The sequence below is a fragment of the Narcine bancroftii genome, chromosome 8 (assembly GCF_036971445.1).
Source record: "Narcine bancroftii isolate sNarBan1 chromosome 8, sNarBan1.hap1, whole genome shotgun sequence".
NCBI classification, from domain to species: Eukaryota; Metazoa; Chordata; class Chondrichthyes; order Torpediniformes; family Narcinidae; genus Narcine; species Narcine bancroftii.
In genome coordinates, this window is record NC_091476.1 from 176,966,605 (window position 1) to 176,983,961 (window position 17,357).

The window sequence follows — 17,357 nt, forward strand, 5'->3', positions numbered from 1 at the left end:
CACTTGGATGGAGTTGATACCTCAATGGATCACATCATACTATGGGGAACCACGAGAATGGAGCATGATGGGAGACTAAGGAAAGTGTTGGAAGCAACAAGGAAAGCAAACCTGAAGCTAAATAAAGAGAAATACCACTTTGGGGTGACAGAACTAACATATGTAGGAGATAGTATTGGCAGTGAGGGCATCAGACCAGATCCCAGAAAGGTGTCCGCCATTGGGAACATCCCAAGGCCACAATGCAAAAAGGACGTGTAATGAAATGGTCAACTTATGGGTAAATTCATATCCAACCTCTCAGAAAGGATGGCTCCATTGAGAAGACGAACAGAAAAGAACATTGAATGGGAGAGGAATCATGAACATGAAAAGTCATGGAGTGAACTAAAGAAACTGCTCACAGAGGAACCATTTCTGAGGTTTTACAACCCAGAGAGACTCACCAAGATATCAAGAGACGCATCACATAGTGCGCTTGGTGCATTTCTTCTGCAAAAATCTAATGACTGGCAACCCATTGCGCGTGCATCACGCTCAATGACAGATGCGCAGAGATGCGATACACTCAAATCTAAAAGTAGCTGCTCAGAAACACACGCATGTGAAAGAGTTTCATCAGTTTGTGTCAGGACAAGCAATCAGTGTAGAGATTGACCATAAGCCCTTGATTGCATTGTTCCAAAAGCCATTAAATGAAGGTCCACTTAGAATATAAATAATGATCATTAGGCTACCACGCTATACACTGAATGTAGCGTACACTCTGGGTAAGCTAATGTACACAAAAGATGCGTTGTCTAGAGCTGTTGACACGAGAGAGCCCGCAAACACCAAGATGGATGAAGATGTGAACGCCTTAGTGGGCATGATCACAAGTGCAAAAATTATGCTCATAAAGACATAGACAAACAAAGATGAAACACAGACAACTGAGAAAAAGAGATCTTGGATGGATAGCCCAACATGAAGCAGGACTGCTCACCTGACATTTCAGAATTCTAGGACTGCAGGGCAGAACTATCAGTGGTTGAAGACATCATCTACAAAAGAAGCAAAATCCTTATCCTAAAGGGTCTGAGAAAAGTGATGCTAAAAAGGATCCATGGAGGACATCTCGGAATTGAAAAGTGTAAGAAAAGAGCACGAGAGGTGATGTACTGGCCAAGAATCAACAATGATATAACAAATGAAGTGTCAAACTACAATATGCAGGAAATATCAAGCAAGCAATTCTGCAGAACCACTAAGCCACACCCAGCACCATACAGACCTTACCAGAAGGTAGGCGCTGACCTATTTGAATGTCAAGGGAGGGACTATCTTGTAGTCATAGATTATTACTCCCTGTATCCAGATGTAAATTGAACACCACCACTGACGTTTCTGTAATAATAGGTATGAAAGTCATATTCTCCAGACATGGCATGGCAAGTGAGGTCTTCACAAACAATGGACCCAGTTTTGCAATTTAAAGTTCTGACAGTTTGCCAAAGAGTGGGACTTTGTACACACCACGTCCAGTCCTAATTTTCCACAGTCTAATGGTCTAGTGGAAAAATCAATACAGGCAGTGAAAAAACTGATGAACAAGGCAAAAGACAGAGGAACAGACTTCTACCATAACATGCTAGTATACCACACAACGCTGCTCGAGTGTGATATGTCACCAGCACAAATCTACCCATTCAAAACAAAAGAGGGGAGAAAATGAGAAAGTCCAAAGAACAACAGAAAAAAAAAGCAAAAGTATTACTTTGACAGGAACAAAAAACCTATCAGAACGCTACACTGCTAACCAAGTAAGGCTAAAAGACAAAACAAACTTCTGGACTCAGAAGGGAACTGTCCTTAATGAAGTCCAACCAAGATCATACACCATTCAGAAGAAATCATTGATATCTTCAAATGGGGCCAGCCACAGTAGATGGGAAGACAAATACTGTTGAACAACCTGAAAGCACATCTGAGAAGACATCGCCTGAGGCAACAACCCAGATTCAAGGACAATCAATCAGGAGATTATCAAGACACATGAATCCTCCTAAGAGACTCATGAGCTCATTTAAAGACTCCTGTAATAGAATGAAGTAGTGCGATCTTATTTTCTCTTCAAGTTTTAGTCTATGTAAATATGAACACAAAAAATAAGTTTATAAAATGTTAACAATGTTGATAATAATGAAAATGTAAGTTCCTGATGTGAGTTAAAATTGTAGTTATACAAAGAAAACATGTTAGTTAAAAGTAAGCTACTTTTGTTTTAAGAAAGGGAGATGTAATGATAGTCATCATGTTTGAATGGCCACTAGCAATTACTGTTATAATTATAATTACTGTTTAATTAGACTTGGGAGCCAGCAGGGCTGACAGTATGCAGGATCTGTAATGGAGGTTTTCAGCCTCATGGCCTGCCTCATGTGCTGTTTACATCTCTTCTTCTCTTTGGCTTCAACTTTAAAGTAAAGTACCCTTTCCTTCATCCATGTGTTGTCTTAAGAACTCACATATACGAATACAAGATGAAACATAATGATTGTCCCATAGTTCTAAATGTTAAATAGCCTCCTTCTAATACAAATTAAGCTGTTGACATGTCATCAAACTGAAATCTCAACTGTTTCTCCTTAGGTTCTGTCCATACTGTTAAGTATTTCAAGTATTTAGGTGGAGAGTCAAGTGATGAGGAAATGGAGAAACTCCAGAGGGACAAATAGATGTCCAAAGAAATGGAAAATGAAATACAATGCTGGAAACTTGATGATCATGCACTAAGTTAGCAGGAATAAAAGGGTGGACAATTAAATTTTTATAAATTTAGACAATCATCACAGTAACATGCCCTTTCGGCCCATGAGCCCTGCTGCCCAATTACACCTGATTGACCTACACCTGGTACGTTTTGAAGTGTGGAAGGAAACTAAAGCAACCAGAGGAAACCCATGCAGTCAAAGGGATAAATTCAAGTTTATGATTATCATGCAATTGTAAAGTACAATTGGATGAAACGGTGACATAGCACACATATTTACAAAGGATGTACGGTATATGGAGTACATGTATAAAAATAAATAAATATTGTTAAATAATAGTCTAGTGTCAGAAGGATTGGATGAGCAGCTCATCAGTCATTCAGCAGTGTCACTGGCCGTGGGAAGAAGCTGTTTCTCAGCCTGGTGATTCTGACTTTGATATTTCTGTTCTTTTCCCTGATTGGAGTAGCTGGAAAATGCTATGTGTCAGGTGCTTAGAGATTTTGCAAGTCATCTTCAGACAACGATTCCAACAGATCATGTCGATGGAGAGGAGGGCAGCTCATATGGTCCTGTGCATTGACTTCTGATCCAATGCCCTCCAGCAAGTGTACCACACTGTGATGCAGCCAGCCAGGATGCTCTCAATAGAGCTTCTGTACAAAGTTGACAAGATAGTGGCTGGTAGCCTTGCCTGCCTCAGTCTTCTCAGGAAGTGCAGTTGCTGTTGCGCCTTCCGACAAGTGAAGAGATGTTGTGTGCCATAACAGGTCACTAATTATTTGGACTCCAAAGAACTTGGTACTCTCTACTTTTTCTACTACAGAGTTATTGATGTGTTGAGGAGAGTGGTCTGTTATAGTTTTGATCCCTTGCCACATGTGCCTCATGTCGCTGGTGTTGCACAGCTGATTGTGTATTTTCTGTATGTACCTACACTTTGCCTTCCAGATTGAATGAGAGAGTTCTGCCCTGGCTGATCTTAGTACCATCTTGTCTCTTGTCATGAGGGCAGCATCACGAGGTCTGAGAAGAGCCCAGACCACTGCATCTAACCATGGTTTTCATTTAGACCTGGTTGTGAAGCATTTGATCTCAGTGATATCCTCAATGCACTTTCTGATATAGCCTAACCCTCAATGCTTACATATCTGTTGTGGGTGGCCACTTCAGATCCAGTCCTTGGTTTCTTTTTTTTTTAAACTTTATTTATTCATCCAAAAAACAAATAATATATGACATATACAGCAATTAAACATGAAGATGAACATTTTTTTATATATACATAAAAAAGAGAAAGAAAAGAAAAGAATCCCCCCCCCCTTCAGCCAATTCTCCTAAGGAGAGCCATTAAAAAAAGAAAAAAGAAAGAATATTAAAAAAAAAGTTATATATACATATTAAAATCTAATCAATATAAATTGAAATGTAATAATTCTGAGTATAACAGCCACTTATTAATAAAAAATATATAATTATCATGTGAAACATACGTAATTTTTTCCATTATTAAACAATATTTCATCTCATTAAGCCATCTATTAATATCAATCATATTTGTATCTTTCCACGTACTAGCAATACAATTTTTCGCTACAGATAAAGCTAAATGTACAAAAGCAAGCTGAAACTTATCTAATCCCAAGCCTTTCAGAGGTTGCAAGCTACCCAATAAAAATACTGTTGGATCTAAAACTATTTTAATCTTATACAGATATTCTAAAAACGATTGAATTTTCTTCCAAAAAGATTGACCAAACAGCATGAAAAAAGTTCCAACCGTATCATCACATCTAAAACACAAATCTGATTCAGGTGTCAAATATAATTGATGTAAAAAATTGTAGTTAATCATTGCATAACGTGCATTTATCAATCTATTTACATTATCATAACAAATATCTAACCAATTCTCTTCAGAAAAAGTAAAACCAATATCCGCTTCCCATTTAATTTTAGATCTATCCCAAACCTTTTATCCATACCATCCTGTAATATTTGATACATAAATGAAATATAACCCTTCTCTGGTACCTTCATAAGAGAAGTCTCAAATTTAGTCATTTTAGGTAAAATCATATCCCTAAAACAATCTCCCAAATTTTTCACACCTTTAAATCTCCAATCCAATAAACTTTGATTATGTATTGAAAAAGAAATGTTGATTATTATACAACGGAGTCAAAGCCAATAATTTACCCCTCAGTCCCTAGTTTCAAAGCAGTCCTGTAGTACCCCTCTGCCCCCTTCCCCCCACCCCTGGCCATTTCCTGATTTTCTCGCAAATTGGTTTGGTTAGTTTTGTCAGCGGTCTATATGTCAGGGTTAGCAGGACTGATATATGATCAAAGTATCCAAGGTTAGGGCAAGACACAACCTTGTACGTAGCAGGAACATTGGTGTATACCTGATCCAGGGTGTTCTCTTCTTTGGTGGAGAAGTTTACATGTTGTTGAAACTGTGGTAGAACTGCTTTCAGGTGCTAACTACAATAATGGGAAGAAGGTACAAACTCCTTACAGACAGCATCGAATTCTAACGCGGGATGCTGGTGCTGTAACAGCGTTGCTCTAACTGGGAAGAAAATTCAAATTTGGAAGTGCAAATGGACTTGAGGGTCCTCATGCGCTGTATACCCTAAAGGTCAACATAAAGGTCAAGATGATGGTGAGGAAGTTGTACGCAATGTTTGTGTTCATATATAGAGGAACAGGATTTAAGAACAGGGATGTGATGTTGAGGCTTTATAAAGCACTGGTGATGCCTCACTTAGAGTACGGGGTATAGTTTTAGGCTCCTGATTTAAGAAAGGTTGTGCTGGCATTGAAGAGGATTCAGAAAAGATTCAGAAAAAGGATTCCTGAATTAAGGGATTAGCAACATGTTCAGAAAAATGAGGGGGGCCTCATAGAAACATGTTGAATGCTGAAAAGTCTGGACAGAATTGTTTCCCATGGTAAGGGAGTCAAGGACAAGAGGGGACAACTTCAGGATTGAGGGGTGCATATTTAAAACAGAGATGTGGAGGAATTTCTTTAGCCAGAGAGTGGTGAACCTTTGGAATTTACTACAAAGGGCGGCTGTGGAGGTCAGGTCATTGTCCATAGTCCCCAATTAAGGCAGAGATTGATAGGTATCTGATTAGCCAAGGTATCAAACATTAGGGGGAGAATGGATCAGCTAATAGTAGAATAGTGGAGCAAACTTGATGCAATCAATGGCCTACTTCAGCTCCTATATCTCCTGATCTTATGGTATTTTCTATTTTTCTCCTTCAAATAAACTGTCTAAGACCAATGTCAATGATGTTCATGCAGTAAATATCTGATTTAACCAACTAGGTTCTTAAAGTGGATCCTTAAAATGTACCAGGGTTTCATCCAGACTTGATATTATGCAGACTTTGGCAACAGAGAAGAATGAAATTTGCACACCAGATCAGCTGGATCTGAGATGAAGGAATAGAGCTCTTGGTGCAGCTTCTGGGATCGTATGGAATCAGGGTCGACCTCATGGCGGAGCATCCATGGCCCAGCCCCCAAAATGAGCAAATAAGTTATTGTGCTCCCCTGCCCACCCAGTCCAATGCTGCTCTGCCATACTTCCACCCCTGCTCCCCCCGCCCCCGGTTTCATGTTGCCGCCACCATCCTTCCCCACACCGGTCCAACGCTGCCAAAAAATCAGCGCCCCCTCCCCCCACCCCCATGGTTACTCTGATGACCCTCAATTAGATTTGTTCTGATGTCGACTCTGTATGGAATGCAAGCAGCTGAATATGGAAAAACTCAAGCAGCTAGATAAAGGGGGCTCAATGGCCATTGGCCTATCACCAGTTCACAGACGTCAACAGCTCCATAAAATTAGGATCAGGGGTCAAGAAACTGTGATGGAGAGTTGGCAACTGGATTCAGAGGCTTGAGCTCAAGTCAGTGTCCTCAGGCCCCCATCCACTGGACACAAGAGCAACAAGTAATGGTGGCAGTGGCTACAGGGATGGCAATATGGAGGCTAGCTCAGAGGAAGCAGCAACTGGATTCAGAGGTTTGAGCTCAAGTCAGTGTCCTCAGGCCCCTGTCCACTGGACACAAGAGCAACAAGTAATGGCTGCAGTGGCTATAGGGATGGCAATATGGAGGCTAGCTCAGAGGAAGCGGCATGATCATTATCTTTGAAGGAACTTTCCTTTTCCCCTCAAATTGTTCAAGCTGGTGACTCTCTGCTAGCCCCTGATGTCAAAACAATTTTTATCACTGCATGGCTGTAAATGTTCCCTCAATTAACAAAATAAAGCAAAACATAATTATTGTATTAATTATTATGAAGTATAATTCTCCTCACCTGGGCATCTTTTCTCATTGCACGTCCTGACTTCTTCCCCTGATCCTTCACATGGATAACCTTTGACACTTGTGCCCTTGCACATTCGGAAGCGCCGTTGCCAGCCACTGTCACATGTCTTGGAACACAAACTCCAGTGATTCCACGGACCCCATTTGCCATCAGCTTAAAAAATGATTAAATGCAATTAGTTAGTTAATTTCAACATGTTCTCTCCAGCTGCAGCAGCAGGTCATTAGGAATAACCTGGTACAGAAGGATTTGATAAAAATTTGTTTTCATACTTCATTTCATATCAAAGTCAAGCAATTATCTTGCATGCAGAAACCTTAGGCTTTTCCTGCAAAGAAATGACACCGTTGAGCTAACAATTAAGAACTGAAGACATGGTTTGTAATTTTTACTCCCCACCAGCAGGTCTTGAATAACTTCTGTGAACTTGCCACCAGCTGGGTTGGATAAAAAATATTATTTTGTTAACTATGTTCATGTTATCATTCTGCAGAATAACCAGAGTAATTCTCTCATGCCAACATTAGTTCAAATATTTTTGCCTCAAAAACAATTATTTTCAAAGGAGGATCAGCTTTCTTTGTGATGTTTGAGGTGTTTACCTCACATATCATAAAGATAATCTTGAGGTAGTGATGATATTTCTCCTTAACGTAAGAAAATTATTGTTTGCCAGTTTCCAATCTGACGACTCCAGTTTCCCTCAATTTTAGACTGCTCTGGAACCTGTGATGGAATATTTGGAGATGTTTTTGGAAGATAAATTGGTAAAAATTAGAGTAGGTTACATACATACACACATTTTAAAACAGATCTTATTTGAAATACTTAAGAATTCATATTCAGTGACTTTACAGAAACTATGGAGAATGCTATGCACACTTCACAAGTAGGTGCTAATTAAAATTAATGTCATGAAATGAATGGACTGGAGTCAGGTCGTCTGTGCTGGACATTTTTGCAAGGCTTCTGACCTCTCTGCAAAGAGTTCACTCAGGAGTCATTGAGAGGTATGTTAACCTCAAGCAACAGATGGAAGCAGAAGACTGACTCCTATTGTTTGCTGGAGAAGAAGGGGGGTTTTGCAAGTGAGAGAGAGAGAGCGAGAGAGAGAGAGAGAGAGAAGGACATGTGTCTGGCAATTTGAATCTCAGAGATGGAGAGAGAGACACACAGCTGAAACAAGCAAGAAAAGCTTGTTGAAATGAAACAGAAGTTCAAGAGTGGCGGATGACTGGAAGTGCTATCTGTCTGATGTTTCTCGGAATAAGTGGGATAGAAAGGAACTCAGTGATAGCGTGAAAGAAAGAGGTTATCATCTGGAGAACCCTGATGGGGCAAGTTTCATCAGCAAGACACTGAGGTGACTAATGGTGGTACCTCAGCTGTGGAAATCCTGCAACAACACATCTCTCTCTGCCTATCTACAAGAACCTTCCTGAAAGGAAAACATTTACCTTTCGACCACCAAAGCCTGGTGAATCTTATACATGTTAAATTCTGTGCATAGTATAAGAATTGCCTGCAACCAGTGAACTTGGAAGAATGAGAAATGAGATTGAACTGTGAACCAAAGAACTTTTCTTTCAGAATTAAAAGGGGGTTAAGTTGGATAGTTAAGTTTTTACGGAGTCCAGAGGACCCCAAAAACTAGCAGCAATAGATACGCACTACAACACAGGGTTATTTAAACAAAAGTAGTTTTTAATTATATTTGAACAAGAAAACAGAATTAAACTAATTTATTACTTAATCTACTTACTAACCTACTGAATCCTCCCTCTAATACTACATGCAGATGTGTGTAATGTATATTTAAGATTAAAAAGCTTCTTTTGATCACAGTCCAATCTCACTGGTTGCAGGCAATTCTTGTACTTTGCACAGAAGTTAGCATTAACAAAGTTCACCAGGCTTTGGTGTTTAACAGGCAAATGGTTACCACTCAGGAGGGTTCTTGCTGGTTTTCAGAGAGAGATTCCTTTTCTAGGACATCCGCAACTGATTCCTAATTTGTCCTTCAAGTAGGATCTCAGCTGGTAATATGACAACACTGTATCTTGAGTTATATTATATTTATCCTTCATTTGTTCAAAGGATAATAATCTATTTCCTGAAAAACAATTTTCTATTCTTTTGATCCCTTTTTTCTCCCATTCTCTAAAGGAAGGGTTATCTATTGTAAAAGGGAGTAACTGATTTTATGTCAGTATTAGTTTTGGTAATTGGTAATTTGTTTTATTCCTTTCTACATGAATCTTCTTCCAAATATTGAGCAGATGATGTAATACTGGAGAACTCCTACGTTGTACCAATTTTTCATCCCATTTATATAATATATGTTCAGGTATCTTTTCCCCTATTTTATCTAGTTCTAATCTAGTCCAATCTGTGGAATGCTCTGCCACAGAGGGTGGTAGAGGCAGATTCGCTGATTATGTTCAAAAGAGAGTTAGATAAGACTCTAGTGGGCAAAGGAGTTAAGGGTTATGGGGATAAGGCTGGAAAGGGGTACTGATGGTAGTGATCAGCCATGATCTGTAAAATGGCGGTGCTGGCTCGACGGGCCGAAGGGCCTACTCCAGCTCCTATTGTCTATTGTCTATTGATTATTTCTCGTTCTTCCACATTATCCACTCTTTTTCCTATCTCTGATATGACCATTTCTATTTTATTCATTTTTTCTTCTGCACTCTTAATTCTTCTTTTTATCTCATTAAATTCTTGTAATTGCCATTCTTTCACTGATTCCATATATTCTTTAAAAAAAGATATATCCATTGTCCTGCCTTTCCCTTCTTCTTCCATTTCTCTATGTTCTTCTTCTTCTTCTTCCTCTGGGTTGGCCATCTGTTGTTTCTTTAGACAATAAACAATAGGAGCTGGAGTAGGCCCTTCGGCCCGTCGAGCCAGCACCGCAATTTACAGATCATGTCTGATCACTACCATCAGTACCCCTTTCCAGCCTTATCCCCATAACCCTTAACTTTCTTGTTTTCTTTTTGCTCTCTTCTTTTTTGATCTCGTTGTTTTCTGTGTTCTCTTCCTGTTGCTGTGTTGCAGCTGCCACTCTCAGCTGTGGAGATCGACTCCGCAGCTGTTCCCCCCTCCCGTCAGTGTGTTTTTTTTCATGCGCAATTGCGCACTTTTACTCGGCTCCGTGAGCCATTTTTGTAGTCCCGAGCTTGGGACTTCCACTGACCTTAGGGAGCGGGCTTCTCTCTCTGCAGTGGGCCTCCTCGGACAGGTAAGGCCTTCACCTTCTTCTTCCGACGTTCTTTCATCTTCTCTTCTTCCCGTTGTTTTCGACTTTTCTCTCTTCGCTGCCATTTTCTTCTCACCTTTAATTTTATTTTGTTTTAATTTTTATTCTTGTACCTTTGTGTTTTGTGCATTTTTTTTCAACTTTTCCAAAGAGGGCTGGAATTCCCTGACCGGCCAATACTCCATCACGTGACTCCTATCTGGGGGGACATGATTGAGGTATACAAAATTATCAGGGGGATAGACAGGGTGAAGTCTGATTACTTGTTCCCAATGATGGGGGAGACGAGGACTAGAGGGCATAGTTTAAGAATACAGGGTAGGCCCTTTAGGACGGAGATGAGAAAACATTTTTTTTCCCAGAGAAGTGTGAATCTGTGGAATGCTCTGCCACAGAGGGTGGTAGAGGCAGATTCGCTGATTATGTTCAAAAGAGAGTTAGATAAGACTCTAATGGGCAAAGGAGTTAAGGGTTATGGGGATAAGGCTGGAAAGGGGTACTGATTGATGGTAGTGATCAGCCATGTTCTGTAAAATGGTGGTCACTGAAGGCTCGACAGGCCGAAGGGCCTACTCCAGCTCCTATTGTATATTGTCTATTATTGTAACGGGTCAATGTCCTGGCCCTCCACTCTGCGCCAGATCACCTGGAATAAACCTATATTAAGCTATTGTTCATTGACTATAGCTCTGCATTCAACATCATCATACCTGCAAAACGTTTGCACAAACTAAAGGATCTGGAGCTCTGTTCATCCTTCTACATCTGGATCTTTGACTACCTCATCAGTAGGTCCTGATCAATGCAGATCGGCAACATCACCTTCTCTTCACTGATCATCTTCATACAGGCACCCCAAGGCTGCATGCCTAGTTCTCTCCTCTATTTCCTGTATAGTTATGACTGCACAGCCAAGTTCGGCCTCAATGATCCATTTTTAAAAAATTTAGACATACATATGGTAACAGGCCCTTCTGGTCCATGAGCCCGTGCCACCCTAATACCCCAATTAACCTATAACCCCAGTACATTTTGAAGGGCGGGAGGAAACTGGAACACCCAGAGGAAACCCAAGCAGACGAGGGGAGAATGTACAAGCTCCTTACAGATAGCACCGGATTCAAACCTCGTCACTGGTGCTATACTAGTGTTGCACTAACCACTACACTAACCATGCTGCCCCATAGATTCACTGACAACACCAATGCGCTTGGCTGAACAACTGGAAATGATGTCAGAATACAGGATGGTCATCAAAAATCTAGTTGGGCAGTGCCAGATCAACAATCTTGCTCTCAATGTCCAAGTTAATTTTAGGAAGCTGAGGCATAGGAATGGAGGCAGAAGGTAGAGGGCATTAGCACCTCCAAGTTCCTGGGAGCCAATATTTCAGATGATCTCTCCTAAAGCAAATACATTGAGACAAACGTGAAAAAGGCATACTAATGCATGTAATTTCTCAGGAGTCACAAAAGATGGCAGCGCTGCAAGAGCTGCTGTAATGGCAGCACTGCCATTGGCGCATTCCCAGTAGACTGGAGATACAGAGCAGCTCTGCAGGGTTCTACTGCCTGGTCCTGACGCAGTTGGCTCTGTACAGGCTTTAAACTGCCTGTTAGAGGACTGACGGTTTTCTTTTAAATCCTGCATCCTGTGCCCAAGATGGCAGTGCTTGCTGGGCATCATATCACAAAGGGTTGCAGAATCCAGAGGAGCAGTGGGCCAACATGGCACCAGAAACAGGAGAATACCTCCTGTTCAGAAGAAGCATGGGAGACAACTCTCCAGGGAAGGTGACCATGGCAGCAGTGAGGGGCTCAACGACTGAAGGACCCACACAGGCTGCAGTGTGCTGGTGTCTTGCACTCAAAGGACTCGCACAGGCTACAAGATGCTGGAAACTGGCTCATGGGATCCAGGCATCAGAACTGGGATCACAGCTTGGTTTGGTAATTCCAGTGTCCATGAATGCAACAAGCTGTCACAGTCCAACCGCCCAATCATGGAAGAATGCATGTGAGTCACTGTCTCAAGAAGGCAGCCAACATTATAAAGAACTCCATCATCCTGATGATAACATCTTGAAGTAGGAGGTATGGAAGTCTGAAGATCAGTTTCTTTCCAACAGTTATAGAATCTTGAACCTCCCCTTCTTACACTAATCACGGACTGCTCTGACACCATAAAAAGATCTATCTGCAATATTGTAACATCACCCTTTTTTTTGCACAATGATTTGTGAACATTTATTATCTATCTATCTTTTGCATTTATTATCCCTTTTTAATTTAATGGATACTATTATAGGTCTTCCCATGAAGTATTGTTCGGATATAGCAAGTGAGAAATTTGGTGCATTTGTACATCTTACCCTGCATCCTGTCTATCTCATCCTGGCAGCATTTCATAAGTTTCAGTAAGCTCCCTCTCATTCTTCTAAACTCAAAAGAATATAAATCCAATTGAGGCAGCCTCTCTTCACACATCAGTCCTGTATGTGAGGGATCATTCTAGTGACACTTGATTGCAATCCTTCCATAACCAAAGCATCCTTCCTGAGACTAAAATTGTATACAATGCTCAAGGTGCATTCTGACCAAGATTCTGAACAATTATTAGACTTAATTCTAATCATAATGAAATCCAATGTACCATTTGTCTTCCTAACTACTTCCTACACCTTCCACTTTCTTCATCTTTTGCAATTCAGATAATAACCTACCACTCTGTTTTTGCGGTAGTGTGTGTGTGTGTGTGTGTGTGTGTGTGTGTGTGTGTGTGTGTGTGTGTGTGTGTGTGTGTGTGTGTGTGTGTGTGTGTGTGTGTGTGTGTGTGTGTGTGTGTGTGTGTGTGTGTGTGTGTGTTTTCAGTCTTTCAAATTCAGTGTTGAAGCCTAGGCCTTTGAAATTAGATGCCCAGAATTAATGATGAACTGATGGGGAGACTGGAGTTGTGGCTACTACAGACTTGCGAATTCTCCTTGCGTTGGCTTTACAAAAAGGTCCATACCCATGAGCTGTGGTCATAACACACCTGGTCCTTTTGTAGGCAAGACTTGAACTGGGTGGCCTCCACAAAGCTTCCAAGACCCTGCCACCAGTCTCTACAAGTGTCCTTCACTGTTAGTCACAATCAAAATGAAGCACTTGGCTTCCCAAAAGACCCTCCTGGTACAGGTAAATCCACTGAAAAGGACATTCTTTGCTTTGAATTCCACAAAAATGGCTGGCCACAATAGAAAACAGAAAATAGGTGTAGGAGTAGACCATTTGGCCCTTCAAGCCTACACCGCCATTCATTTTGATCATGGCTGATCATCCACTCAGTACCCTGTTCCAACTCTCTCTCCATACCCCCTGATCCCCCTCTAGTCATAAGAACTAAATCTAACTCTCTTAAATATAGCTGTGGAACCGGCCTCAATGACTTCCTGTGGCAGAGAATTCCATAAATTCACCACCCTCTGAGTGAAAAAACTCTTCCTCATCTCAGTCCTAAAGGACTTCCCCTTTATCCTTAAACTGTGACCCCTGGTTCTAGACTTGCTCAACATTGGGAACAATCTTTCTGCATCTAGCCGGTCAAATCCCTTAAGAATTTTGAACGTTTCTATTAAATCTCCTCTTAATCGTCTAAACTCCAGCGAGTACAAGCCCAGTCATTCTAGCCTTTCTTCATATGCAAGTCCCGCCATCCCTGGTATCAATCTGGTCAACCTTTTCTGCACTTTCTCCATGGCAATGAAGTCCTTCCTCAGATAAGGAGACCAAAACTGAACACAATACTCCAGATGGGGTCTCAACAAGACCCTATACAACTGCATCAATACCTCTCTGCTCCTGTACTCAAATCCTCTTGATATGAACACCAACATACCATTCACCTTTTTTACTGCTTGCTGCACCTGCATGCCCACTTTTAATGACTGATGCACAGTGACACCCAGGTCTCTTTGCATCTCCCCTTTTCCTAATTGGATACCATTAAGATAGTACTCAGCCCTCCCACTCTTTCCTCCAAAGTGGATAACCACACACTTATCCACATTATATTGCATCTGCCATGCATTTGCCCACTCACCCAACCTGTCCAAGTCACCCTGCACACTCTTAACAGCCTCTACACAGCTTACAATGCCACCCAGCTTCGTGTCATCTGCAAACTTGGAAATGCTATTTTCTATTTCCTCATCTAAATCATTAATATGTATCGTAAATAACTGGGCTCCAAGCACTGAGCCTTGTGGTACCCCACTAGTAACTGACTGCCATTCCGAAAAGTACCCGTTTATTCCTACTCTTTGCTTCCTATCTGTCAACCAATTCTCTATCTACCTCAATACCATATCCCCTATAATGTGTGCCTTAAGTTTGTCTAGTAATTTCCTGTGTGGGAACCTTATCAAAAACCTTTTGAAAATCCAGGTAAACCACATCTACTGATTCTCCCCTATCCACTCTACTAGTTACATCCACAAAAAATTCAATAAGATTAGTCAGACACGATTTTCCCTTCATAAAACCATGCTGCGCTGACCAATGAATTCACCACTTTCCAGATGTGCCGCAATCACATCTTTAATAACTGACTCTAACATTTTCCCCACGACCGATGTCAAGCTAACCGGTCTATAATTCCCTGATTTCTCTTTCCCTCCCTTTTTAAAAAGTGGAGTTACATTAGCCACCCTCCAGTCCTCAGGAACTACTCCAGAATCTAAAGATTTTTGAAATATTATCAACAATGAAACCACTATTTCATGGGCTGCTTCCTTTAGCACTCTGGGATGCAGACTACCTGCCCCTGGGGACTTGTCTGCCTTTAATCCCTTCAATTTATCCAACACAACCTCATAACTTACACTTATTTTCACTAGTCCTTCCGTCACATTAGCCCCATCGTCCTCTGTTATTTCCTGGATTATTCATATTTTCCCAAGAGAAGATCGAACTAAAGTAGCTATTTAATTGGTCTGACATGTCCTTGTTCCCCATGACCAATTCACCTGTTTCTGACTGCAAGGGACCCACATTTCTCTTTACTAGTCTCTTTCTCTTTACATATCTATAAAAACTTTTGCAGTCATTTTTTATGTTCCCTGCCAACTTTCTCTCATAATCTCTTTTGCCTTTCCTGATTAATCCCTTTGTCTTCCTCTGTAGAACTCTGAATTTCTCCCAATCCTCTGGTATTCTGTCTTTCCTGGCTAGTCTAAATGCTTCCTCTTTACATTTGATACTCTCCCTGATTTCCCTTGTTATCCAAGGATGTACTACCCTCCTTGAGTTATTCTTTTTTTCCAAACCGGGATGAACAAACGCTGTATTTTATCCAGGTGAGCCTTAAATGCTTGCCATTGCCTTTCAACAGTTAATCATTTAAGTAACATCTGCCAATATAACTTAATCAATTCGCGTCTCATACCCTCAAAGTCACCCTTCTTTAAGTTCAGAACCTGAGTTACAGAATTAACCCTGTCACTTTCCATCCTAATGTAAAATTCCACCATATTGTGGTCACACTTGCCCAAAGGGCTTCGCACAACAAGACTGTTAACTAACCCTTCCTCATTACTCAGAACCCAGTCTAGAATGGCCTATTCGCTCGTTGGTTCTTCAACATACTGGGTTAGAAAATGATCCCGTATACCTTCTAAGAAATCGTCCTCATCAGTACCCTTACCAATTTGATTCATCTAGTCTATATGGAGATTAAAGTCACCCATTATAACTGCCTTGCCTTTATTGCATGCATTTCCAATTTCCTGTTTAATGCCATCCCCAACCTCTCTACTACTGTTAGGTGGTCTATATAAAACTCCCACTAACATCTTCTGCCCCCTTGCATTTTGCAGCTCTATCTACATTGATTCCACATCATTCAAGCTAACATCCTTCCCTTCTATTGCTTTTAACTCCTCTCTAACTAACAATGCTACCCCACCTCCTTTTCCTTTCTGTCTGTCCCTCCTGAATATTGAAAATCCATGAATGTTAAGCTCCCAGCCTTGGTCCCCTTGAAGCCATGTCTCTGTGATCCCAACTATATCATAGTCATTTACAGCTATCTGCACATTCAAATCATCCACCTTATTACGAATACTCCTTGCATTAAGACACAAGGCCTTCAAGTTTGTTTTTACCAGAGCCTTAACCCTATCACCATTATGCTGTAAAATGGCCCTTTTTACATTTTTGCCCTGAGGTTACCTGCCTGCCCCTTTTGCTTTTCAACCTCCTATCTCCAACTTCTTCCCACATGCTAAACCCCTCCATCTCTCTACTCCTGATCCCATCCCCCTGCCAATTAGTTTAAACCTTCCCCAACAGCACTACCAAACACTCTCCCGAGGGCATTGATCCATGCCCTGCCCAGATGGAGACTGTCCTATTTGAACTGATCCCATCTGCCCCAGAACCAATTCCAATGCCCCAAGAATCTGAACCCTTCCCTCCTACACCACTGTTCAAGCCACTTATTCATTCGATCTATCCTGCAATTCCTATTCTGACTAGCTCGTGGCACTGGCAAAGATCTAGAGATTATTACCCTAGAGGTCCTACTCCTTAACTTCCTTCCAAGCTCCCTGAATTCTGCTTGTAGGACCGCATCCCGCTTTTATCCAATGTCATTGGTACCAACATGGACCACGACAGTTGGCTGTTCACCTTCCCCATCAAGAATGCCCTGCAGCTGCTCTGTGATATCCCTGACCCTTGCACCCGGGAGGCAACACACCAACCGGGAGTCCCATTTACGGCCACAGAAGCTCCTGTCTATTCCACTTACAATTGAACCCCCTATGACTATTGTCCTACCACTCTTTTTCCGGCCCTCTTGCACAGAGGGCAATGTATTGAATTGTCGCTGGGCTGTGACTTATATGGTGATGGTGCTTATGTGACCATTCAGTTCCTCCTGTCTATACTATCCCTTACAGTGATAATCCCATTTCACTAAAACGGGTGCTCGTAATAATCCACATAA

At 41.3% G+C, this 17,357-nt stretch overlaps 1 protein-coding gene across 17 annotated transcripts in view; it reads right to left on the reverse strand.

Annotated features, from left to right (window-relative positions):
- LOC138741615 (adhesion G protein-coupled receptor B2-like) overlaps positions 1 to 17,357 on the reverse strand; it is a 711,436-nt gene that overhangs the window by 537,326 nt on the left and 156,753 nt on the right. For 16 of the 17 annotated variants that reach the window (XR_011343611.1, XR_011343612.1, XR_011343613.1 and 13 more), the window contains one exon: positions 7,094 to 7,258. Coding sequence is in view for 14 of the 17 variants with exons in the window: in XM_069895953.1 (XP_069752054.1) it covers positions 7,094 to 7,258 (165 nt within the window). In the remaining 3 variants the exon portion in view is untranslated. Of the gene's footprint in view, positions 1 to 7,093; positions 7,259 to 7,707; positions 7,826 to 17,357 lie in introns of those variants that run through there. The other variant, XM_069895956.1, reaches the window with a different exon arrangement.